This window comes from Anser brachyrhynchus (genome assembly GCF_964034855.1).
Source record: "Anser brachyrhynchus genome assembly, chromosome: 18".
NCBI classification, from domain to species: Eukaryota; Metazoa; Chordata; class Aves; order Anseriformes; family Anatidae; genus Anser; species Anser brachyrhynchus.
This window is the reverse complement of record NC_137711.1, coordinates 1537296-1561071: the sequence shown is the minus strand read 5'-3', so window position 1 is coordinate 1561071 and position 23776 is coordinate 1537296. Positions and strand designations below refer to the sequence as shown.

Here is a 23776-nt window from a genome sequence, read left to right as displayed (position 1 = left end):
AGTACATTTTATTCGCCGCTAATTATCAGCCGCTTTGATAACCCGTAATTCTTCTCAGCTGCAAACAGCAGCTTCAATCACCGGCCTCCGCTGGTGCGCCGCCAGAATCCATCCTCCTCCTCCTCCTGTGGCAGCGGCCGGCGCGTCCCGCGGGGTGGCCCCGCAGCACCGCAGCCAGGTGGGCTGCCAGCAGTAAAAATCAGTAAAACCGATCTCCTTGGCCAAAGCAACGTTCGTATTAAAGCCAAGCGTCCAGATATTTTCCCCGTCGGCGCGTCTGGCGCTCCAGGCTTCGCGGGAGGAAGCAGGAATGTTGCTGGCACCCGGCCCGGGAGCGGGGCCGGCCCCGCCGGCGCTGGGCTCGGGGCGAGGGCTGCAGCCCGTGCCGGGGAGCGGGGCCGCACACGCGATTCCCAAGCCGCCGAGGAAACCCGGGAGGTTCGTTACGAAACTTCTCGTTTTGTAACGGCGATGTTGGGCACGGCCGAAGGGAGGCGGTTTGGGTAACCTTCGCCGTTCCAAAAACGGAGGCGCACAAGTATTTTTGCCTTTTCCCCTGCAATCTAGCAGAAAATAGCTTGCTAAACAAGCAAGGCCCACCTCCGTGGCAGGAAAGGAAAGGTTCCAGGTCACCGATCTCCCGTCCACCGAGGAGCTCAGAGAAACCTTGAACCCCCGCCGGTAAATTCGCCTAGCAGAAGACCGGCTGCGCGAGCACGCAAGCTTCGGATGCTGTGCGCTCACCTCCTGCCCCAGGACAGTGAAGGGGAGAGCTGGGGGTAGGGGATGGCATCCCCCTCTCTCTCCTCCCAAACAGACGCTCGGAACAAAAAAAATAAAAATAAAAATACAACAAACCGTCCTTAAACTCCTTCGGCTCCAACCAGGGTGAGCGCTGCCCACCAAAACCAGTTGGGACGAGCCCACGTTTCCAGTCGCTTGCTGGGAGGAACCTCGCCGGGCAGAGGCAGCCTCGCAGCCAGCCCGAGCAGGAATCTCCCTCGGGAGAAGGGATGTCCCCTCGGGAGCAGGAAGGGAGCAGGAATTTCCCTCGGGAGCAGGAAGGGAGCAGGAATTTCCCTCGGGAGCAGGAAATTCCCCTGGGAGCAGGAATTTCCCCGGGGACAGCTCTGCCCACCAGCACCACGCAGACGCGCCCGGCAGGACGCAGCGAAGAGGTCCGTGGCACCAAGTCAGCGCTACAATATGAGATTTTAATTGTTAGCAATAAACCTTTAAGCCTCCGAGGGGATTAACAAGAGCTTTTTCTCCACATGCTTATTAAAGTCTAATGGAGAGCAGCTTCGCATCTCTTCTCCCTCCCTGCCCCCTCCCCACCTCGGATATCCGTAACGTGGCAACACGGATTTTTACAGCCCTTATTATGCAAGGCTTTTTGCAACAGTAAGAGAAAAAGCAAACAAAACTTCAATTAACAGCTCATTTTTTACACAATATACTTCTCAGGAATGATTTGCTAACAGCGCAGATTGAATTAATGGGGGGAAAGGCGAACAAAGAGGGGGAGAGGCCGCTGCTGCTGCTGCTGCTGCTGCGCCTGCGAGGCCAGGAGCCCCGGGAGGGGGTAAGGCAGCAGCCACCAGCCCCGCTCCCCCTGGACCGCCACAAACTGCGGGGTGCCAGCCATCAGCCGAGCCCTGCAGGACAGTTCTGCCCACAGAGAGAAACCCACAGGCGAAGAACGAAGGACTTGGGATCCTTCAGGGACCGAGCGGCGACACGTCGACAGCGTGCCAAAGCTGGGCGCGCATCAGATGTGGTCGGCAGAGCCCGTGAGAAACGGGGAGGGAGAGCGGCTCGGCTCGCTATCGATCGCCCCTCCGACAGCGAGATGCTGTGCAGCACTGCTCAGCTACACCCCGTTCAAACCCCATTTCCTTAAGGCTCTCAATTACCAGCAGAAATCCCCGGTACAGGGATGGGGAAGCGTCACCCCTCCGACGCGCCCCCTTCTCCCCGCACCATCGCGCCCGAGCCCAGAGGCACCGGCGCAGCCTCCAGGGACCGAGCCCGCAGCAGGCTCATTTCCAAGGCCGGGCTTTCTGCTCTGTTTTTCTTTCCGCGGGTCTCGCGCAGTGCATCAAACAATTACCAGCAGAGCGTGTCTCCTGGGCTTCGCTGCTAACCGCCCCGAGTGCCTGCGGGAGGCCGGGCAGCGCCGGGGGAGCCCGACACCTTCCTGAAGCGCAGCGCAATAAACCCACAGGAGAGGCCCTTCATTCCCTTCAGCTAGTCCAATTAATTTGTTAATTCATTACAGAAGAGAGGCGTAATGAGGGACAAGGCACTTGCTAATTACCACCACCGAGAAGCTAACCAATTTCCCTTCCTCCGGAGCTCAGGAAGGGTCTGGCCCAGCGCTGAGCCCCAGGGCTGGTCCCGTGGGGCACAGCTGAGTTCTGAGCCGGGGAACTCGCCGCTTCCCCTAAAACCTGCCGCCGAGCAGCACTCGTCCTTCGCACTCAAGGGTAAGGCGGCGTTCAGGCGCTGGATTCCAACCAAGACAACTTTCAGCCCAGAAATCAAGCTCTGAAGCCAGCCCTCTCCCCTCCAAGGCGCGCAGGCGCTGCTGCCAGCACGGAGCTAACGCAGCGGGGCTGGTGCCCAGCGTCTCTCCCCTCTTTGTGCTCCCTGCTGATACATCGGGGCAGCATCCACACTAGCAGGAGAGGGGACACCATCCCCATCTTCCCTCCTCTGTTTATTCTGCCAAAACCCGCAGGAACCACTCCTGGGGCCACCTCACCCATCCTTGGACTGACCGAAAAAGAGAAATGCCAGCTCTGCATTTTGAGGAGGGAAACAAACACGGGCACAGCACGACCACGTGAGCCAGGCTTGTTTTTCTAAACCCAATTCCGGGCAAGGACAGACAAAAGTAGCCCAGAGCAGCAGCCAAAACCACGAGGACGCTTTGAACCTGGAAGCTTTTCATCACCCCAGGCTCTGCCAGCCGCCGGTCGCTCCTTCGCCATCCCTGGCACGAGCAGTCCCTTGGGGACGATCCGGCACACGTGTGTGCCACGCTGCACCGCTTTTCGAGGCTGAGCCACCTCCTATGCTCGCACCAAAGGCCAGGGGCAGCTTCCAGGAGGGGTGGCACAGGCTGCAGTCCTTGTGCAGGGTCTCACCGAGCCGAGCAGAAGGCGCCACTGCAGCAGAAGTCAGCGCGCTTCCAGCAGGGCGCTCCATCGGCGGCCACACCGGGCTGTAAATCCCTGCAGCGCTGCTCCCCTCCTGGCTGCATCTCGTTCCCTGCAATCTAAACGCTCGTTAAATATCATTTATTTATACGTGCAGTATTTACCTCACCTATAAAGCCGTGACAGGCCATAAAGAAAAGCACGCAGAACGTAAACCAGCAGCAAGATGCCTTCGTGAGCCGGTAAACCAGGAGCGGACTCCTGCAGCCAGTTCTTCAGTTTGCGTTAGCTGTGAGGCCCGAGGACACCAGATTAACATCACGTCACCGTCTCGTTGATAATTAGAGCATGAGAGGAGACAGGCAAACATCACGCAGATTTCCCCACCCCAACCGTAACATCCCAAGGCACAGCCGAGGGACAGGGCGCACGGCCCCAGCAGCCTCACAGCCCTCTGCAGCCCCACACTCCCAGCCTGGAGAGGAGAGGAGAGGCATCCATGCGCCCAAAACACCACGAGAGGAGCCTCGCGCTGGCTGAACGGAAATAACCAAGCCATTTTTCCCCCCCCACAGTTCTCCAGCGGCGTGCCCCTTTCCCGTGGAGCCGTCAGGCTATTAACAAGGCACGATGCGCCGCCGGATTAGCCGTGGACGCCTGTTTTACAGCGCCGAGCTCCGGGCCACCCCCGCACGGTGGAAGCCAGGAGGTGGTTGCGTGGCTGCACCTCTCTCATCCCGTGGCTGCCAGGCCCCCACCTGAGCCGGATGCGGCCCCGAAGCCAAGCACGCGGGGTCAAACCGAGCCCTTTAAAGAGCTGGGGCCGTGCAGCGGGACGGCGCGAAGGCACATTTCTCAATCCGGCTGCACAAAGGGAAGAGAAATCCCCTCCGCAGCCATCTCCGTGCTGCTGGCTCAAAGCAGGAGCACGTCGCAAGGCAGCGGCACGCCGGCACCCGCGGGCATCACCCCGGTGGCCTCTCGGGGGAGGCACAGGCAGAAGAGGCACCGAACTGACTCTTCGCAGCTCGTCTCCGAAGCAGGCAGCACGTCAAGCAAACCCGGGTGAGTCACAGTTTGCTCTGATAGCAAGCTGACACGGTGCTGCATTTATAGACGGATGCATATATATTTTCCGCGAGCTGCGTGAAAGCTGCCTTCCTCTCCCTGACAGTTCGCCACCCAGCCGATTGTAACCTTCTTCTCCTCTTCTCTGTCGTTTTAATGGCAGGTTTGCATTTCACAGCAGAGGCATTAATTTGGGTTCTGCCGGGAGCACATTCAAAGGCAAGATTTGAAGCTCGAGGAACAGCCCGTGGCGCTCACCGTGCCCGCAGATGAACGGGGCCTCCTTCAGGTGCTCGAATCAAGCACATGAAGGTTACAGGAACAAGTCCCGCAGGTGATGGAGACGATGCTTCCCTCCACCACGGTCCCCAGAAAGGGGCACGGAGGGTTCCAGGCGCCCTCCCTGAGCCTTCCAGACGCAGTCTGATGGCAGGCAGGGTGCAGAGGGACAGCCTCGCCACAGCAAGGAAAGGAGCGTGGAATTTCTCCAGCACCCCCACCACCTTTTAGAGCCTGGAAGGCTCCGTCGGCAGCCCCCTAACCCCGCTTTCCGCACAAAGGTTTTGGCTGAACTGCAAACCGCCCAGGCCCAGGAGCTGCAGCGGCGCCCTCTGACACCGGTACCATAAAGCAGCGGCCACAGGACAGTCACAGCACTTCAGTCCCATGCCCCAAAATTTAATAAGCCAGAAAACGCATATACACAGACGAGCACGTCCTTTGGTTAATATTCAAAAGGAAATGCCTCTACCTACTCCAGCAATGAGGATGTGCAGCTAATTAGCTTTCTAGGAGTCGCAAATGAACAGGAAAAGGCGCATTAAGAACGGGAACTTGCGCTGGGCATGTCTCAGAGAAATCAAATTGCATAAGAGGAACTTTTATCCTGATTGTAAATTAGCACCGGCAGCAAGCCCCGGCACATTTTCACCGCCTCCTGAGACAATTAACCCGTTAAATTCGGCCTGGGTAAATCGGAGGGGAGAGCTGCGCTAAAAGCTGGCAGAAGGAAGCGCGCTGCAGCCGCTGGGTTCGGGGGTCCCCAGCACCCTCCGATGGACACCCCCCGTCCTCACAGCTGCTTCTTTTCCGTGTACGTGCCGCACGTGTACCTACTGGCCCAGGAAAGATGCTTCCCACAGTCCGATCCAGCTGACTCGGAGCCCAAAACAGGGCAATTTTAAGTAACGTGCGTCCACGCCTCGAGCACGCACAGAGGTCTTTGCCTTCCCCCCCCCCCGCAGCTCGCCACCGCCCCCCGATTCCCAGCCGCCCCCCCCCCCCCGGCTACGTGGCTCGCGCAGACTGGGAGCAGCGCGTCCACCCTCCGGGCACGTCCTGAGCCAAAGCGCAGGCACCGCCGCTATTACACGGGAGAACGTCCCGTGGATATCTGAGCTCTCGAGTCCTTCCCAAGAGCGCTCGCCAAAAATAGCTTAAAATTTCCCTGTGCAAAGTGCCCGACCCCGGACCGCGCTCCAAAAAAAAAAGCCTGTGAACGTCTCTCCGCTTTGCTGTGTCAGCCCAGGAGGCCGGCGGCACACCCGGACCCCGCCATGGCCTTCAGTAAACACAGGGATGAGGGGGCAGGAGCACAGCACAGCCACGTTTCGAGAGGGTGAGCAGGATCCGGCCCCTCCTGCGACCACGCACCCCCGTCACCTCCTCCACATCAGGCTGCTCAGCCCTCACCACTGTTAAAACCGTGAACGCAGCTGCGAACGAGAGCCTGGAAAGCCCCAGCCCAGGTACAAAACACCGGGCGCTGGGCACGACCCAGCCACGCAGGTCCCCTCCGCGGAGCACCTGCCAGCCCGGGAGAAAGGCTCTGAAAAAGCTCGGGAGATGCTATTTGTTTTAAATCCAAGGAGCGGTGTGTCCCCCCCCCCCTCACCCCATCACGTGCGGCTTTATCGATTTGCTCCGCAGCCAGGAGAAACAAACCCTGCATCTAGCTGACAAGGAAATAAAAAAAAATTCGACCGAGACGGCGTTTCCAGGACAGATTTACAGCCCTGGCTCTCCGGACCCCCTTTCTCCGATCATCCTTTGCCCAGGAGGCAGCAGAAGGCTTCCAGACGGGTCCGAGCAGCTGCCCACCGGCCCCTGCTTGGGTCTCCCGTTAGCTCCTGGCCGTCCTGCAGCGCCTGCCCGGACCCCCCTGAGCTGCCCAGACCCCCCCACGGGGCAGGAGCCCACCCGCAGCCTGGTCCCAAACCTGGGCAGACGTTTCCAAGCCCGACAAAGCCTTGACGTCGAGGAGATGAAGGCAATTAAGGCTCGTTATCCTATTTAGCGCAACGATCCCAAAGCAGAGAGGACGTCAGGCAGACGGGGACGGAAGGAATAACGTGGTTAATGGGAACGGGTGCGCACAAGGAATAACGCGGTTAATGGGAACGGGTGCGCACCGCTACGGCGAGCTGACGTGCAGCCCAAGAGGGTTTCACCCCTGTGGGATTTATCTCCTGCTGGGGCCAGCTTGCTCCTCTCCCCTGCCCACGCCGCCTTCCCTATTCCGCCAGCATCAAGTCTTCGAACCCCTGCTCGCTCCAAGGAGCGTTTAAAGGGCAGCGATCCAGACGAGGCACAAATTAGGGAGTTCCTGCGAGCCACAGCGTTAGTGCAGGCGCTGTGCTGCGCCCAGACCCCCAGCATCCCACCCAAACCCCATCTACCCGGGCACGGGAGCACCACTGGGAACTCAACCTGCCCGCAGCAGCTGCCAGAGACCTGCTGCGAGAGGCTGCACAGGACCAGCAGCCCGAAGACGAAGGCAAAACGCAAGCAGGCGAGAATTACAGGGCGAAAGCAGCCGGGGACTGTGTGAAAAATCAAAGGCAGGGCTGGATGCAGCCCTCCGGACTCTCGTCGTATTCCTCGGGGAAAAGGGAGGCCTGAGCAAGAAACCCGTGGTGGAAGCACAATAAAACCCCACAACACAACACAGTCAGCAGAGCTGCGAGACAGCTTTGAAGGATGAGAATAATACTTCTTAATTCCAGCCTTCTCACGCACTGCTGCAGACCGAAGGCAGCCACTCAGCCATCAGGGACCTATTGTGCCGGGTGCTGTGCAAACAGTGGTATTTTCAAGCAGGTTCTCCTTCAAAGGCTTTGATTATTAGCACCGGAGACCCTCAGGCCCAGAGCTTTTTGAGTACAGGCAGTAGCTTCTCGCTTGCAGCCCCCCACCGGCTGCCCTTCTCCTTCCAGAATCCTCCTGGAAATACCAAAATCTAGCCGTATCGCTGAAAACCAGCTCAGGAAGGAGAACCACGCTGCAGCATCACCAGGGCCAGGGGAGGGAAGAGACAGAGAGGTCATCTGTTAGTGGTTCGTTAGTGGTTTAACGTGTTCCCCGAGACCACAGCAACATCCTGCAGCAGACCCAGACCTGCCCCCACCTCCCAAACCACCGAATCCAGCACGGCTGGTAAAAGCAGCTTGGCTGAACAGAACGGAGACAGTTAGCAAAAGGAAGGCGACACCCACTTTTAAAGCTCCTGACGCCTATTTCTTGCTCCCCAAGCACACCCAAATGCCCGACTCCTTTTTCTTTTTAGCCTGGGGCCGAGGACAGTTTTAGCATTTAGGCAGGGGACAGGCGAACTGCCCTCCGCCAGCAGAGCGGAGGATGTCTCACACTCTATAAACTCAGCTAAAGGATGAACAAACACGCTAAAGGCTTCCAGCAGGGAAGCCGCGAAAAGATAAAGATGTAATAGATTAAATCTGTCTTTTGTAAGGAATTTAATGACTACAGCTGTTCAGCATCATTAACCACTTTGTCTTGGAGGTTTAACCCTCCCACCGGCCCCGCTCTGCCGTTGAGCAAACATTTGGGTACCAGCAGAGCCGCTCGGCTCCTGCCCCTGCTGCCGTGGGAGCAGGGGAGCAAAGCCTTGCTCCAGCCCCGGGAGCAGCCCCGGGGAGATAAGGGCTCATTAAAAGCTTTTACTACCTGTTGCCATATAGCAAAACAATTACGGAGGAGTGCCAGGCACGGGGAGCAAGAGCAGCCTATGGAGAACAGACCCCCCCCCACCTTCCTGCCCGCCCGGCGTGCTCTGGGGTCTCACCAGCATCCCTCCACCACCTGATTTTAAGCGGAGGAAGAAAAATAAAAATACGAAAACATGAGATTTTAACTGATGTAGAAAGAAGCAAGGCTTGCTGGAAGCGAACTACAACGGCTTAATCCTCCAATTCCAAGAGCCATCGCTGCCGCGCTGGGCTGGGGGCGCAGGGTCCCCCCGCTGTGACCAAGGACACGCCACCAGCCTGCCACGAGGTACCTGGGGCAGGACCCGTGCAGCTGCTTTGCATTTGCACCAACGCTTTCAGAGCAGCTCCTGCCCAGCTGGGGGACGCCAGCCCCGGCACAGGGCCGGCCCCCTCACCGCCTGCCGGCTTCCGAGCAGATGTAGGAAGCGTTCCTAACGCGCAGGCATTAGGCACAGGGTGTAAATCCTCTCGGAGCTCAGCATCAGCACCTGCAGCAGCTATCAAAGTCCTGTGGGAACAGCGCAGGGCCCACGTGCTCCCCTGCGCAGCACCAAGAAGGCAAAGCAGGGGAGGCAGCAGCTCCTCTCCCGGTGGTGTTTGTGCTCCAGCGCTGGGGACGGCTGCGAGACCCCCGCGTTTCCATCACCCCTGCAGCTGCCGCCGTGCACCCCGGCCATTTTCCCTCCCCTGCCGCCCCTCGCCGCTCCGTCCCGCTCTTTGCAACCCAAGAATTTCACTCCCCAGCGCTCTTTCCCACCCCGCACAATTTCAAAACGCGCCAGCGAGCAGCGTCAGGCACCAGGAAGAAGCGGGCTCCGTGGTGCAACTGTTTGTCCATTCTGTTGGGAAACGGCAGCCCCGGGCAGCTGATCAAACACACGGCCCCATCCAGCGCCTCGGAACGAGGACAAGCGTCGCTACAGCCAGCGCCAGCAGGAGACCTCGGGCCGCGGGGAGCGGGCACAAAAAGGCAGGGCTTGGCTGCGAGCGTCCCCGGGTGCTGCAGCTGCCCCCCGGCCAGGGGACAGCAGCGCCGCTGCAAAAAGCTGCTGCTGAGAGGTGCTGAGCCCCACAGCCCAGCAAAAGGTTTGGGAGCCCTGAGAAGAGCCAGGGAGCCACCAGCAGCCCGCGGAGGGGGCCCAGGCTTTTAGCAGCCTGACACCGGCGGTGTTTCATTTATTTGTTCTTTGCTTTAATGCATCCATTTACACCGGCACTGACACACGGTAATATCAGGCCATTTTCTCCCTAACTGAGGACACGTTCGGCTACGCCGCTTAGGAGAGGCTCAAAAAGGCAGGGAGCAGGGAAAATTAACACAGCGGCTCCCCTGGGAACGGGGCTCACCAGCCCCTGCTGCTCCTCAGACAAAACGCCTCAGCCCCCTTGCTCGTAATCCCACCTGCCACTAAAATAAATCAGAAATTTTTAAGAAGGTCTTTGGAAGTTTTTGAAAACATCCCTACAGACCAAGCCGTCCTTACGCTCTCAGCCGTGGCAGTCCAACAGCTTCTGACTTTTATTTTTTAATAATACTCTTAGACAGTGGGATGGTTCATTCAATCCTGAGATGCTTAAAGGGCTGGCAGCTCCGCAAATCAAACCTCGGGGCTGAAACAGAAGGTCACACCTGAACTGTTTGCAAAGTGTTGCCAGTGAAAAGAACAAAAGCAGAAGCGTGAAGAGAAAAAAAACAGCGCAGAGCCTGAAGCTGCCTTCGGCACAGGCAGAGCCACGGGGTCTTGGGGGAGAAAACAGTTTCATTAAAGCTCTGATAGAAACCGAGCTGTATCTGGCTCCTGTCGCGGCAGAAGCCGGAGGAAGCGGAGAAGATGCAGCTTTGCAGAGAGAGCCCAGGCGAGGTTTGGCTGCTCGGGGCCACCAGCAGGGACATCGGCGCCCAGGAGCCAGCAGAGCAGCACCGGGTCCGGCACCAGTGCCCGGCGCCTCCCCGCCACCCACAGCCAGGGCGACATCACCCCAAAGGGTCCTGGGAACGCCCCGAGCTCCCCAAATCCCACCCCTGCAGGAAAACGAGGACATTTTATGGGGTGGGTCACCTCCACCGGGCACAGAGCAGGCAGAGACCCGCGCGCACTTACCAGCACCGGGATGAGCAGGTCGGCCCCGTACACAAAAGCTGCTCCCAGAACAAAGCCCACGGCCACGGGGAGGAAAGCAAAGGCTCCAAAGGCGCCGGACTCCTCAGCCATCTCGATAGCCGGGGCCAGGAGGGACCAGTAGGAAGCGGCCAGCATGACCTAGGAGACAGAAGGCGAGCGGTGAGAGCCTGGGGACCGCAGCCGCCGGGGGGGTGCCGAAATCCCCGCGCTCACCGGCGCGCTGCCTGCCCGGCCTCTGCCACCCAGCAGGGCCACTCGCAGCAGCTTCCCGACCAAAGGAGTCGCTGAAGGATGGAGAAGCGAGGTTTTCCCATCGGCTTGCACCAAGAGCATTTCTCTTGGCTCAAGCCTGAAGGAGCTGGCAGACCACACGGGCTCGGGAGGGTAAATTTCTGCAGAATTAGCACAGCCACAACCGTCCTTCCAAAGGACGGCAGGAAAACCTCCCTCACCCTGTTTTGTTTTGTTTTTTTTTCAGTGGTTGGTTGGGTTTTTTTGGTTCTCCCCCCACCCTCAGCTGCAAGACCAGATCCGTGACCCCTACCTGTTGGGGGTGAGGCAAATCCTCCCACCCTGTGCCCAGCTCCGGGCTTCAGAGCAGGCTGGGGAGGAGGAACACATGCAGGCTTGAGCTCACAAAATTAAAAAAAACATATATTGGATAATGTGCAGAGCCAAAGAGCCATTTCCAAGTTAGATGAGGCCAGGCCGGGGCTTTGCTGTGAAGATCTCAGCCCGCTGCAGTTCAGCTGCCAGCGTCCCCCACCCCGCTACCCAAAAATCGAGGCAACCACAGCAGAGGGGGCGCTGCAAATCCTCCGCCCCTGCACAGCACCGGGGCACATCCAGCGCCCGGGCACTGCCTGCTGCGGTCACAGCAACCCGGCCAGAGCTCCGGAGAGCCAGAGCGAGCCTTGCGCATCGCTTACTGCTCAGCTGCGGCTGGGACGGAGAAGGAAGCACCCAAAAGACCACTGGAGGAAGAACGTGGGATTTGTGGGGCTCGGAGCAGGGCAGGTTTCACTGCAGCCAGGTGTCCTGGGTGGCACCCAGCTCGGAGAACAGCAAGCCGGGCAAGGCACCGGTTCCGCAGCCTTACACCGAGGAACAGAAGGTGCATTTTATCGTCTTATCTCTTCCCCTCCTCTGCTGTGTGACACACGGGGCTGGGCTAATTAAAAAGCCACCAGCCCGGCCCCGGCGCCTCTCCCTGCGGCTGTGGGAGCTCACCGGGACCAGCTCCAGGATCAGCCCCATCGGTCCCAACGTCAGACAAGTTCCTATCAAAAAGCCAAAGCTTCGATCCGGAGGGAGGGCAGGGGAGGGAAAGAGAAGGAAGGGGAGAGCAGAAAGCACCTCTCCCACAGCCGCCTGCCCCGAGGGATGGACGAGGCGATGCTCAGCCCTTCCCGAGTCAGGCAGCAAGCTGGGGAAAGCTTGGGGTGCACAGGGGGTGCATGACCTGATGTGGGGGGAGCGATCCTGGAGCTGGCAGCGGGAGGGGTGCTGAGGGATGCTGCTCTGCACCCCACGGTGCCCGCAGGAGATCCTGCTCAGCTCACGCGCGTCCGCCCGCAGAGGAGAGGTGCGTAACGAACCTCCTCGCTTCCAACCGTCGTTAAAGGAGCGAGATGCCGATTGCTGCAGACACCAGTCCCTGAGGGACTGCGTAACTCTCAGCTCGCTGTGAGTAAGAAGAAAGCAGGCTGTCAAGTTAAACTTAACCACAGCTGTCAAACTCCGTATTTCAAATGCCACCTCCTCTAAAAAAACAACCACACACCCCAACGTGGAAACACGAGCAACGGGGAGAGGCTCTGCGGGATTATATTGTCATCTCACGTTAAGCTATCGCTTCCCCACAGAAAACAGAGACCTGGCACCACGCAGCCTCCAGCTCCCGCTGCCACTAAGTCAGCGGCAAAGCCCCCACCAGCTCCGCCGCTCACAGCCCCCAGAGGATGACACAGCTTCGGGCCCCCCCCGGAGCCTCGCCAGCTGAAGGAGCAGGCTGTCAGGTCGCACCAAGCAGCCTGACTTGCTGGGGAAGGAGAAATTTATTCCTGCGCACCTTGGTGAGGGAGGGAGCGTCCTGACCCCGCTGTCCCGGGGCTCCTGCCCCGCGGCAGAGCCAGCACCGTCAACCCCCCTGGTCCGGCAGCATCCCTCGGCAGACGACGTTCCCGACGTACCCAGAGGGCTGGGATTTCTGCCAGCGAGCCGACCGAGTGACAGAACCACACTCAATTACGACGACTTCATTTGTGCTGAGCTTTGCCACAGCTCCTGGCCCCAGTGCGGTTGTTCCACGCGTGCCGGGAGGGCACGGGGCACCTACTGCCACCCCGGGGACGGCAGGGACAGGTTTTTTTGGTGCAAGGGACGTGCAGGTGACCCTCCCAGCCTGCTGCCCCCCGTGGTCACCAAACCTCTGCCTCCAGGACAGCCCCGCGCGGGGCGGTCACAGCTGTGCCGGGTCCAGGCTCTCCGCCTTTATGCACCCAGAGGCAGGACGGAGCCCCACCGGCACCACGGGGCAAGCTGGTGTCGCAAGCAGAAATAAGAGCTTGATCTCCCCTTTCTCACTCGAGAGGAAGCCCGCCTGGGTCCTCCCCAGATCGATAAGACGCGAAGCCCTTTTGGCAGAGGACACGAGTTCCTGCACAAAGCCTTCCCGTCGCACGGCGCAGCAGCACCCACGCTCTGCTCCGCTCAGCCTGGAGCAGGGACCCGCAGAGCCCCGGCTGGCGCGGGGACGGGCTCCTCCTGCCAAATCCGATCCGGGCGTTTCAGCAAAGAGCCTTCATGCCCCAGAGCCGAGACGCACCACCACCGTAAACCCACCGGCTCTGGGAAAACAAATCGTGGTTGAGGAGGGGGAGGAGGAGGAGGCAGCGGTGGATCGAAAGCACCCCTGGGCTGCAGGGAGCCCAAACCCTTCCCTGCGACACATCAGCAAAACCAGAGGCAGCGGCTTCTCGCAGCCAGCAGCAAGCAGCCCGCGGACAGGGAGAGGATTTGTTTTAATTTCCTTGCTCCATAACTCAATCGCAACGGTGCTGCAGGCACACACGGGGCTGCCCTAGCCGAGATTCATGAGGCTGAGCGCGGAGAAGCGCGGGCTCACGTGGGCTCAAAACCCGGCTGCCTCGTGCCAGCACAGCCTTGCACCACGGAAAACCCAGGTCTGTGTCCTCACACCGATGATGGAGCCTGAGGGGGAGCCCTCCAAGAAGCACCAGGCAGCAGCGCCTGCAGCCACAGCACACCCCGGCAGCACCGCCCCGGGTCTCCATCCGGCGTCCCCGCGCACCAGCGTCTCCTTCCAGGCGAGGACTCAGTGTGGACAGGAATGAAAAGAGGAAGATGAGAGAGCGGCAGGCCGCTTCCCCTGCCCAACTTCTTAGCCTGACTTCATTAAGCCTCCACCAACAAGAGCCAGCCTCAGCAGACCCCTGTAAATTACCGATGCTGTTTTAAGCGGCACTGAAAGGGAATATTCAAGGCAGACCTGCGTGGCGCGGCGCAAAGAGCGTGTCTTTATGATTTTCTGCTTCACCTGGGACAGAAGAAGAAATCAAAGCGTGACCCAGTAAAAGGAACAGCCAGGCGAGGCGGCAGGGAAGGAGGACTGCCAGCGGTCACACAGGCTCCGGCCCCTGGATGTTGGAGGGGGGCACAGCACCCCCAGGACGATGCAGAGCTAACAGGGAACACTTTAAAAAAAAAGTCTCATTTAAGAATATCAAGATTTAAGAGAAAAAAAAAACAGAATTTGCACATCAGATGCCCAAGGAAAGGCTCGTCTCCATGGAAACATCACCTCGGAGGCTCCCGCGTGCCAAACCCGCTGGTATCCGCGACTTCCAGGGAGGGAACCGAGGCAGAGAGGGCTCGGCACTCGCACACCCAGGCGGAGTTACAGGGGGAAAGGAGCTGAGCATCCCCTCCGCCGGAGGAACCGCCTGTTCCACCAGCTGCAGCCGGCCATGCCGAGGAGAATTAAAGGAAAGTGCTGCTGCACCCCAGCTCGCTGCAATTCGAGCGTGGTTCCGAGTGCGCAGCGGCTCACCCAGACCTGTTGGCGTGCCCGCAGGGCTGAGCTGTGGCTCCCCAAACCCCCCCGGCACGCTGGGTGTCCCCGTCCCTGCCCTCCTCCGGGCTCAGCGGCGGCAGGCAAGTTTTTAGTTCAAGTTTTCAGCTCGTTCGGGCGTTCTCTTGCTGTGAAAGCTCCCAAGGTACAAGCAGGGAATCGTTACCAGCAGTACAGGGAACTGCCGTAACCCGGTTCCACAAGGAAACCTGACCTAGGAGAGCATCACGGACCCGTGGAACCAGGGGCTCGCGGGGACCCCGTGCTGAGCACCGGCACAGCACCGCGCGGAGAGACCGCGGGTCCCCACCGTGCCCGGAGGTTTTCTGGCTCCAGGGGAAGTTTCTAGAGAAACTCCGCAGGCCAGATTGTGGAGATCCCGTATCACAGATAAAGAGCAGGTTCAGTTCTATCCCCCCTACCCCAGTGCTCAGAGAAGCAGCCCGCATTTATGTGTAAGAGACCCGCATCAAAGAGACTTTAACAGAAGCGTCAGCGTTTAACAGAAATTCCTTACAGCAGGAGAAGCAGCCCGTGATCACAGCAGTACCACTGGCTTTTTACAAGACAGAAAAGAGAGAAAACGGTACAAAGAGCTTTCAAAAGCGGCTGCTCCATATCCTGCTCCCCTCCACGCAGCCAGCCCACCAGAGCATCCCGGGTGCCCGTAGCCCCCCGGCTCCTGCTGCTCCCCGCCGGGGCTTCGGCATCCAGCACGGCCCCTCTGGGCTTCGCTCGGTTGGGGAAGGCTCCAGCTCCTCCACGGGGCTCTTTGCAAAGGCACCAAACACGCCAGAGGCAGGAAAACACTTGTTATTAAACCTTTCGGGCAAGGACAAGCCGGAGACGTGGAGCGCAGCAGCACCGGGGGGCAGTTTAACGGCGCGGGGCCGAGCACAGCCTTTGGGACCTCAGCCCCTTATCGGACAGAAGGCAGAGCGCCACGGGCACATCTGGAACAAATCTAGCTTTAAAAAAAAAAAAAAAAAAAAGGAAGACAATTCTTTTTGTTCCACCCTCCAGCGCTTTTGCCACGTCACTGCTGCCCGAGCACTCAGCCCCCGGGCGCGGAGCCGCTCCCAGCCCAGTGCCCCAGGGGCTGCGGCACGGCCACCTTCCTCTGTGAGGGCTGGTCCTGGCGTCCAAGAGGGGCTGCACGGCCCGTGCTGGGCGCAGGCAGCTCCCCTTGACCATCTCCAGCAGCTCAGGGCTGCGAACGTGACCTAGGAACGGCCACAAGTCACAGCCCGCGGCAGCACCTTCTGCCGGCAGGACGCTGCCGCCCATAGAGGTCCTGGCCGACGTTTTCCCCTCCGGACGCCGCAGCGATCCCACAAAGCTTTCCCTTTTCTTCCTCAGCACGGCAAATACAAGGAAGGAAAGCAAATAAATGTTTGTAGGACAGCTGCTGCGCCGGGCGGGCCACACCTCTGCCACGCGGGGATGACTCAGGGTCCCCCTGGGGCTGCAGGAAGGCGACGGCCCCACAGCGCGGGGCGGTTGGTGCACGGCAGCACCCACCCAGCCCTCGGCCACAGCAGCACCCACCGGGGTCCAGCACCCCCCACCCATGGGGACAGCGGTGCCACAGCCTGGGGAAGGGGACAGAGGAAGCACCCAGCTCGCGCTGTCCTTGTCAGCACCTCCCTGACCTCGCAGCAGTGGCTCTGACCTGCTCGCAGGGATGAGGGGGCCTCTGGAAGACAGCTCGGAAATTAAACTGTTAAGCTCCAGAACAGGCAATTCCTAACACAAGTGATGAATTTATCAGAGGTGACCCGAGGAACTGCTACAGCAGCCTGACTGAATTATTCACGTCTTCAGCAGGTCACGGCCGTGCTCCAGGAGAGCTCGCTAGGAAGCTAACTGAGTTCTGCATTGTCTCACCTCACCCGCCGGGGCATTCGGGTCAGCCTCACCTGACCCCGGCGCAGCCGGGTTTGCTTCAGAGACTGGCAACAGCAGAAAACCTGCGGGCTCCGGGGCTGCAAGCAGTTCAACCCCACGTGGATCAGTGAGGTTTTGGTGTTTGGGAACACGCAGCAAGGAGCCCGGCTCCGCGCACAGCCCTGGTGCGAGCGGTTAGGGCGCTGCAGGACAGACGGCCCTGCTGCCAAACGGGCTCTCGGTCAGCCCGGAACCCGGCCGAGTTCCCCCTGCTCCAGGTGCCGCCGGTTGCAGAGCCAGGACCCCGCAGAGCCCTTCACCTTGTGGCCAGGGGCACTGGGAAGGTGTGGGTCAGAGGGAGGAGATGCAGGGCTGGAAAACAAACCTGGAGCTGCCTCCGACCTGTGCTCGGGCAGGGGAGGATTTCACGGCACGCAGGAGGGGGCTGGCACGCAGGGAAGCCCGGAGAGCCGGAGCCCAGGCGCTCCAGAAACCATCGTTGGGGCCAGCTCCCCCACGAAGCCTCCTGCAGCACGTCACAGCCCAGCAGCCTCCGTGTGCCAGTGCACGAGGCCAAAAGCTTTCCTCGGGGCCTCCTACCAGGGGCTGCGCGCCCTCTGAAAGCCTGCTCAGGCTGGGGACAGCTATCTCAGCAGGTCACCCAGACGCAACCGGCACCGCCAGCGGAAATCTCACCTTCCACCGCGCGCCGGCAGCCGGAGAACATCCCCAGCTGCCGGCTCCCCGACGCAGAAAACGAACGGGATTTACCAGGGCTGAGCCTCCCCCCGCACACAAAGAGCCCAGGGCCCGGGCAGCAGCAGCTCCGCGTTCACAAGCCCCGGCACGACTTCAAACCACGGCTGCCACCAGAGCTTCGGCTCTCCCCTCAGGAGGCAGTGGGCGCTCCGTTTGCCCACCGCGTTCGCCACGTGCCCTTGGTTTTTTACCGCGTGCCCTTGGTTTTTTACCGCGTGCCCTTGGTTTAGGGTTCGTTGCCTTTCCTCCCCTCTTCCCAAGAGCTTCGGCACCCAAACTTTGCAGGAGATCAAGAAGCACGAAGTGAGCTGCGCACGTTGCCTCCAGGACAGACTCTCCGGGCTCTCCTGCCCGGCCGAATCGCACCAGGACAAAGGATCCAGGAGGTGACAAGAGTTTAACTCCGGAGCCAAACCTCGGGCAGCTCAGCACCTTCACACCTTTGTCTCTCTCCGCCTCCACCCTCGGCAGAGAGGCACCAAGACGTGGCCAGCACCGTGCCCCTCCGCCGCCTCACGCCTCATGTCGTTACCCACGAAACGCCACCGCGAGCGGGGAACCCAAGGGAGCCCGGAGGAGCGGGAGAAGGCAGGCGGGGGCGCTGAGCAGGAGGGGCGCTGTACTCACCCCCGCAGCAAAGCCCAGGCTCCCGTCTAGGATCCGCCTCTGAAAGAAGAAGGAACAACAGAGCACAGCGCTCAGTGACGGGCACGACGGGCGGGGGCACCCCCAGGGCCGTGCTGGGGTCCCACCGAGGGCTGTTTCCCCATTCCTGCCACCCACCAAGCGATCGCCCCGAGGACGTGGCCGGGCTTCAACGCCCGCAGCCGCGCCGCTGCCCCCCTCCGGCATCACCTGCGGGGCGTCCCGTCTGCACCCTAACGCGTCGACCCCCCAACATTGCCCCTGCTCGCCCCAAAACGCCCCGAGGGTGCTGAGACCCCCGGCTACCTGCACCCCACAGCCGTGCATTTCCCCCCCACCACGAGGATTTCGCCTCCTCCAAGCCCGGGCTGCTCCAGCGGCGTTTCGGGAGCCCGGCACGCAGCCCGCCCGCCTCGCCCCCATCGCTTCTATCGCTTTAGCGCACCGCCCTCCCTCCCCCAGGAAGAAAACCCGCGTGCTGCCGCACGAGGAGCCTCGCTCTGCAGCGAGCTCCTGAATAAATCATCACAAGGCGGCCATAAATAAGAAACCCAGCGGGGCGAGCCTGAGCACAGCAGCGAGGGGCGGGGGGGGGGGGCTCTAAATTCGGAACGGGAGAGAAGTTAAAGATCAGCTCTCTGCTGCTGCTCGGCGCGGGCTGAGCTGGGAGTTGGATTTCCTCCTGCCTCGTGCTGGAGGGGAGCAGGCCGGGTTCTTTGCTCTCCCTGCCCCGGGGCTTCTCGGAGGCCAAAAACCAAAGCCCCCCCCGGAGGCCAAAAACCAAAGCCCCTCACGCCCAGCACCCGGCTCCCAAAGCCGCAGGCGCCCACCTGCCCGCTGGAGAAGACGAAGACGAGCGCCGAGCCGGCCGCCGTCAGCCCCCAGGTGAGGAGGGTTCCCAGCACCGCCTGCAGCACCGGGCCCTGCCCCGGGAGCATGCTGACCGCAGCGGGACCGGCCGCCTAGGAGAGAGGAGGCGCATCACCAGGAGCCCACGGCGTTCGGGGATTCCCCCCCCCCCCCCTAAATTTGGGGGGATTTAGTCCCAGCTCAGCGCAGGAGGGACCGCGGGCAGCCCCCCCGAGGATGCCGGGCTCGGAGCCCAGGGTTTTTGGTGAGGAGCAGGAGTTGGGGGGGGGAGGGCACCTCCTGGGACCGTGCAGCCCAAAATCTGCAGCCCGGGGGGGCTGCTGGTAGCCCGGGGGGGGTCCCACAGCAGGGACAGCCGAGGGGTGGCACCGCTTGGTGACGGGCTCGCTGGGGGCACAACCCCCCCCCCCCCTCAGGGCTCGCACAGCCTCCTGCCCACCCAAAGGGGCCTGGGGGGGGGGGGCTCTGAGCCCCCAGCCCCATGCAGACCCCTCAGTGCTTGGCCCAGCCCCCCTGTCAGCTGGGTCAGTGCCCCCCCAGGCCCCAAACCAGAGCCCCAGCCCCCCAAACCGGCCTCCCTCAGCCCCCCCAAACAGCCCCCAGCCCCCCATATTGTGTCCCCCAAGCCCCCCAAATTGGGTCCCCAAACCAGGGCCTCCCGGCCCCCCCAAACAGCCCCCAGGCCCCAAACTGGGTCCCTCAGCCCCCCCAGACAGGACCCCAACCCCCCCAAACAGCCCCCACGCCCCAAACTGGGTCCCCCAGCCCCCCAAACAGGCCCCCAGCCCCCCCAAACAGCCCCCAGGCCCCAAACTGGGTCCCCCAGCCCCCCCAAACAGGCCCCCAGCCCCCCCCAAACAGCCCCCAGGCCCCAAATTGGGTCCCCCAACCCCCCCCCAAACAGGCCCCCAGACCCCAAACTGGGGCCCCCAGACCCCCAAACCCGGCCCCCCAGCGCCACCTCCCCGCACTCACAGGCCCGGAGCCCCCCGGGCCCGGCCCCCCCCGCACCTGGTCCCGGCCGCCCCGGCCCCGCCGCCACTTCCTGGTGCCGCCACACGTGGCGCCGCCGCCGCCCCGCCCACCCCGGCGGCCGCAGCCAATGGGAGCGCGGCGGGGGCGGGCCGCCCCGCGGCTCTGCGGTTCGGGAGGCGGCGGCGGGGCGGGTGCGGCGCGGGCGGGCGGAAAAGGGCGAAAAGGGGCGGGCGGGCGCGGCAAAGGCGGGGATGCCAAAATTAAGGCCACGAAAAAAATAAAAATAAAAATAAAAATAAAAATAAAAGGTGTCCCCTCGTGTCCCCTGCACAGAGGTCCTTCCATCCTGCTTATTAATGACCCTCTTATTAACAGCCTGAATATTAATGACCCGCCTATTAAAAGTCTGCTTATTAACATATTGCATATTAATTATCTGCTTATTAACTTTCTGTACGTTAATGACCCCGGTATTAACATATTGCAGATCAATGACCCTGTTATTAATGGTCTTCTTATTAATTACCAGCTTATTATTATCTTGCTTATTAATGACCCGCTTATTAACATCCTGCATATTAATGACCTGCCTATTAACAGCCTTCTTATTAACAGCCTGCATATTAATGATCCTTTTATTAATATTCTGCATGTCGAGGACCCGTTTATTAACATATTGCATAGTAATGACCCAGTTATTAGCAGTCTGCTTATTAATGACCCACTTATTACCATCCTGCTTATTAATGACCCGCTTATTAACATCCTGCTTGCGTTAGCACGATCTATATTAATTGTTTATTAATGAACAGCTTATTGTTATCCTGCATGTTAATTATCTGCTTATGAACAGCCTTCTTATTGATGACCAGCCAATTATTATTCTTATTAACGACCCACTTATTAACATCACGCACATTAATGGTCTGCTTATTAACATCCTGCTTATTAACATCTTGTGCGTGTTAACGACCCAGTTACTAACATATTGCATATCAATGACCCAGTTATTAATAGCCTGCTTATTAATTACCAGCTTATTAACATCCTGCTTATTAACGACCTGCACGGGAGCCGCCCCTTAACGAGCAGCACCCCCGGCCTGCTGCAGGACCCGAACGGGAGCAAACCCCAGCGGGACCCCCAGGGTCACATCCTGCCCCCAGCACCCGCGGGGCCGCAGGGGGACGATTCCCCCCCCCCCAGTTAAGGGTTCGGGGCTCACACCGAAGGTGCTGGGGCAGAGGGGACCCCCCCCAGCGGGGTCTCCCCGGTGCCTCCTGCGCACACCGCACCACGAGGACGCCTCCGGCTCCTCTCCTCCTCCATCAGCGTTCGGCTTTTATCTGCCTCCGATCCGCCTCCCCTGCTGCAGCTGGGAGAGGTCAAGGCCGTCCGAAACCTCCCTGCTTTAGGATTTAATCAATTTGCCCCCCCCAGTAATTGCGTGCGTCCTTCGTTAGCTCCCGTAACGAGCCAGATGATGCGGCACGAGGTGGCAGCTGGGGGGGACGCGGGGACGGAGCCAACGAAGCTCCTGCCCGCGGCCCTGGGGTCCCCAGGGAGCCGTGGCGAGGGCGCCGGCAGGGCTGGGGACAGCCGGGGACAGGCGGGGAGCTGGCAGGGGACAGGCGGGGAGCTGGCAGGGGACACCGCTGGCACCGGAGCCACCGCCCGGGGGGGCGGCTGGCGGGGACATCCCCGCGTGGGGACGGGTGGGCAGCCCCTGGGCAGAAACGTCAACGAAATCGGCTCGGGCGGTGTTTCTGCCTGCACAGACGCCACCGCGGTCCCTTCCCGAAGGGTGACCCACAGCAGCCGCCCCCCCTGCCCTGCCTGCCCTTTGCAGCCTGGCCCTGTTCGGGGACAGGGACGGGGATGGGGACAGGCACCGCTCCCGCGGTGCCCACGCGTGGCGTGGGGCTGCTGCCCGCAGTGACACCGGGGGTGAGACCTGTCGGTCACCCCAGTCACCGTGCGTTACCTGGAGACCCTAAAGCCCGCTTTATGGCAGCGGAAGGGGCGCCAACCCCGTGCAACGCCCCCGGTAAGGCGCGTGAAGTGCTGCCGGGGGCACGGTCCTGGCTCCGGGGAGCGCCGGGGCCGCCAGCGAGGCAGGGCCCGAATCCCTTCGGTGCGTTGGGATAAAGCAGCCCCGCGGTGATCCCGGCGGGCTGGGGTGGCTGTGGCAGGCAGGAGGCGTGGGGGCAGCACCACCAAGGGCAGCTGCAGGCTGGGGGACATCCGCAGAGCCCCCGGCGCGCTCGGTGCCGGGCGAGGCGAGCGGGGCCCCTCCGTGCCCACCCCCCCAGGACACCGCGTCCCCTCTGTCCCCGTGGCCTGGCAGTTTCACAGCGCAAACCCATCAGCGTCAGGCCAGCCTGGATCCGCCCCAACGCGGCCGCCAAGCCAAGGGGACGAGGACGTCCAGAGGAGCCAGCCCCTCTCCCCGGGGACGGGGGCGCGGGGCTCCAGGCGCTGCCAGCCAAGCAGGACCAGACAGGGACCCGCCGCCTCCATCGCATCAGCCAGAGCTAACGTCACCTCTTAGTCACAGGGCGCCAAGCGACAGCTTTATGCTTCTCCGCCGGCTTTAGGGTGGCTTCGAGAGGCATAAAGCACCCGGAGAGAGGCCGGGGGAGCACGCTGGGGAGCGGGAGGCCAAGCTGGTCCCAGCAGCTCAGCTGGAACAAGCTGGTGGAACAACCCCCGGGGAGCTGCTGCGAGCAGCCCCGTCACCGACCCTATCGTCAGGACCCGATTTAACGCACCCGCCCCTCCAAAAAGCCGGCCGCAGCGGGGAGAGACGCCAGCGAGAGGAGAGGTCTCAGCCCCCGGCTGCCAAAGGCTCGTTAGCATCAGGGGTTCCTCGTTAGGATTCACGGCAAACGCGCCGTGCGGCGTCTTTCTTTCACCGCGGCCCGGTCCCGGTACCCTCGGCGGCGATCGATAAACTAATTACGGAGGCAAATAATGGCAGTGGGAGAGGAGGGAGGCGAGGAGCCGGCTGCGGGGAGCTCTGGCAGGAGCTGGAGGCAGCGGGAGAGGAGGAGGAGGAGGAGGAGGAGGAGGAGAGCCGGCCGTGGGGCTCAGCCCCTCTGCTCCCCAGGGCAGGATGCGACCCGCTGGGGCTGCAGAGGCGGCCGCACGCCGGGGGCTGGGGGTGCAGCCAGAGCCTCTCCCCCCATCCGTCACGGCCGCAGCCCCCAGCTGATCAGATCGCGTCTTCCAGCAGGAATAAGCCTGCTTCTGCCCTGCCTCGGGGGCGCGGGGAAGGTGGCCCAAGCCTGTTTGTTTGGCTGATTAGCAGAAAGCAAAGCCTCCCCCACCGCAGGCGTGGGTGCAAGGAAGCCAGACAGCCTGCGGCCAGGCGTCAGCAGAGCCACCGAAGCAGCTCGGGGCTGGAGACGAGCACAGACAGGGCAGTGCCACGCAGGCACGGGGAGACAGAGCTGCTCGGGGCCGTGCAGAGGGGAGATGCTCCCGGCAGCGCCTCGGCCCCTGGGGCAGGCTCGGGGTCTGCAAAGGGAACGAGCACCGGGGGCTCCAGGCTCGGGGTCTGCAAAGGGAACGAGCACCGGGGGCTCCAGGCTCAGGGTCTGCAAAGGGAACGAGCACCGGGGGCTCCTCGGGCAGACGCTGTGCTCTGGGGGCGAGGGCAGCGAGGCTGCACGGCACCACCGCGCGCCCTACAAACGCTCTCGGTTTCGGGTGCGCGAGCAGGGTCCTTCCCACCACAGCACGGGACGTGCCAGCTGGGCACCCCCGGGGAGGAGAAGGACAAGGTTTTCATCCCCCGGGGACCCGTCCCCCAGGGCAAAGAGGGTTTGGCGGGATGACCCGGCATTTTTGCCATCCATTAACAAGAAAAACAGGAGAGACCCACAGGAGGGCTCCGGGCGGGGGCACGCCAACTGCTGGCACCGCGGCTGCCTCCCATCCCAGCGGCCCGGCACAGCCTCTGCCCCCCTGCCCCGTGCCCCGGGGGGGGGTCCCGCTGCCCTCCCTGCGGATCGGGGCGAGAGGTCACTTCGCCCTCTCCCTCCGTTGGCAACCGAAGCCCCGGCGCCTTTCCACGCTCGTTTCCAGGACAGGGGTCGGGAGCGCTGGTTTTTTTTATGGGAGCCTCGCGGAACAGCTGGGAACGGATGGCAGGAGGCTCGGGGGGGCTTTAAAAGCCGCTTT

General features: G+C 61.5%; 1 protein-coding gene across 5 annotated transcripts in view; it reads right to left on the bottom strand.

Annotated features, from left to right (window-relative positions):
* SLC39A11 (solute carrier family 39 member 11) overlaps window positions 1-19781 on the bottom strand; it is an 87217-nt gene extending 67436 nt beyond the window's left edge. For 2 of the 5 annotated variants that reach the window (XM_080561085.1, XM_080561086.1), the window contains exons 1-4: window positions 19628-19781; window positions 18577-18708; window positions 17729-17767; window positions 10342-10500 (exon numbers count right to left, since the gene is read on the bottom strand). In XM_080561085.1, the coding sequence (XP_080417211.1) occupies window positions 10342-10500; window positions 17729-17767; window positions 18577-18684 (306 nt within the window). In that variant the 5' untranslated portion in view covers window positions 18685-18708; window positions 19628-19781. Of the gene's footprint in view, window positions 1-10341; window positions 10501-11960; window positions 12047-17728; window positions 17768-18576; window positions 18709-19591 lie in introns of all 5 variants that reach the window. The other 3 variants (XM_080561087.1, XM_080561084.1, XM_080561083.1) reach the window with 3 other exon arrangements.
* Window positions 19782-23776: the final 3995 nt, after the last annotated feature.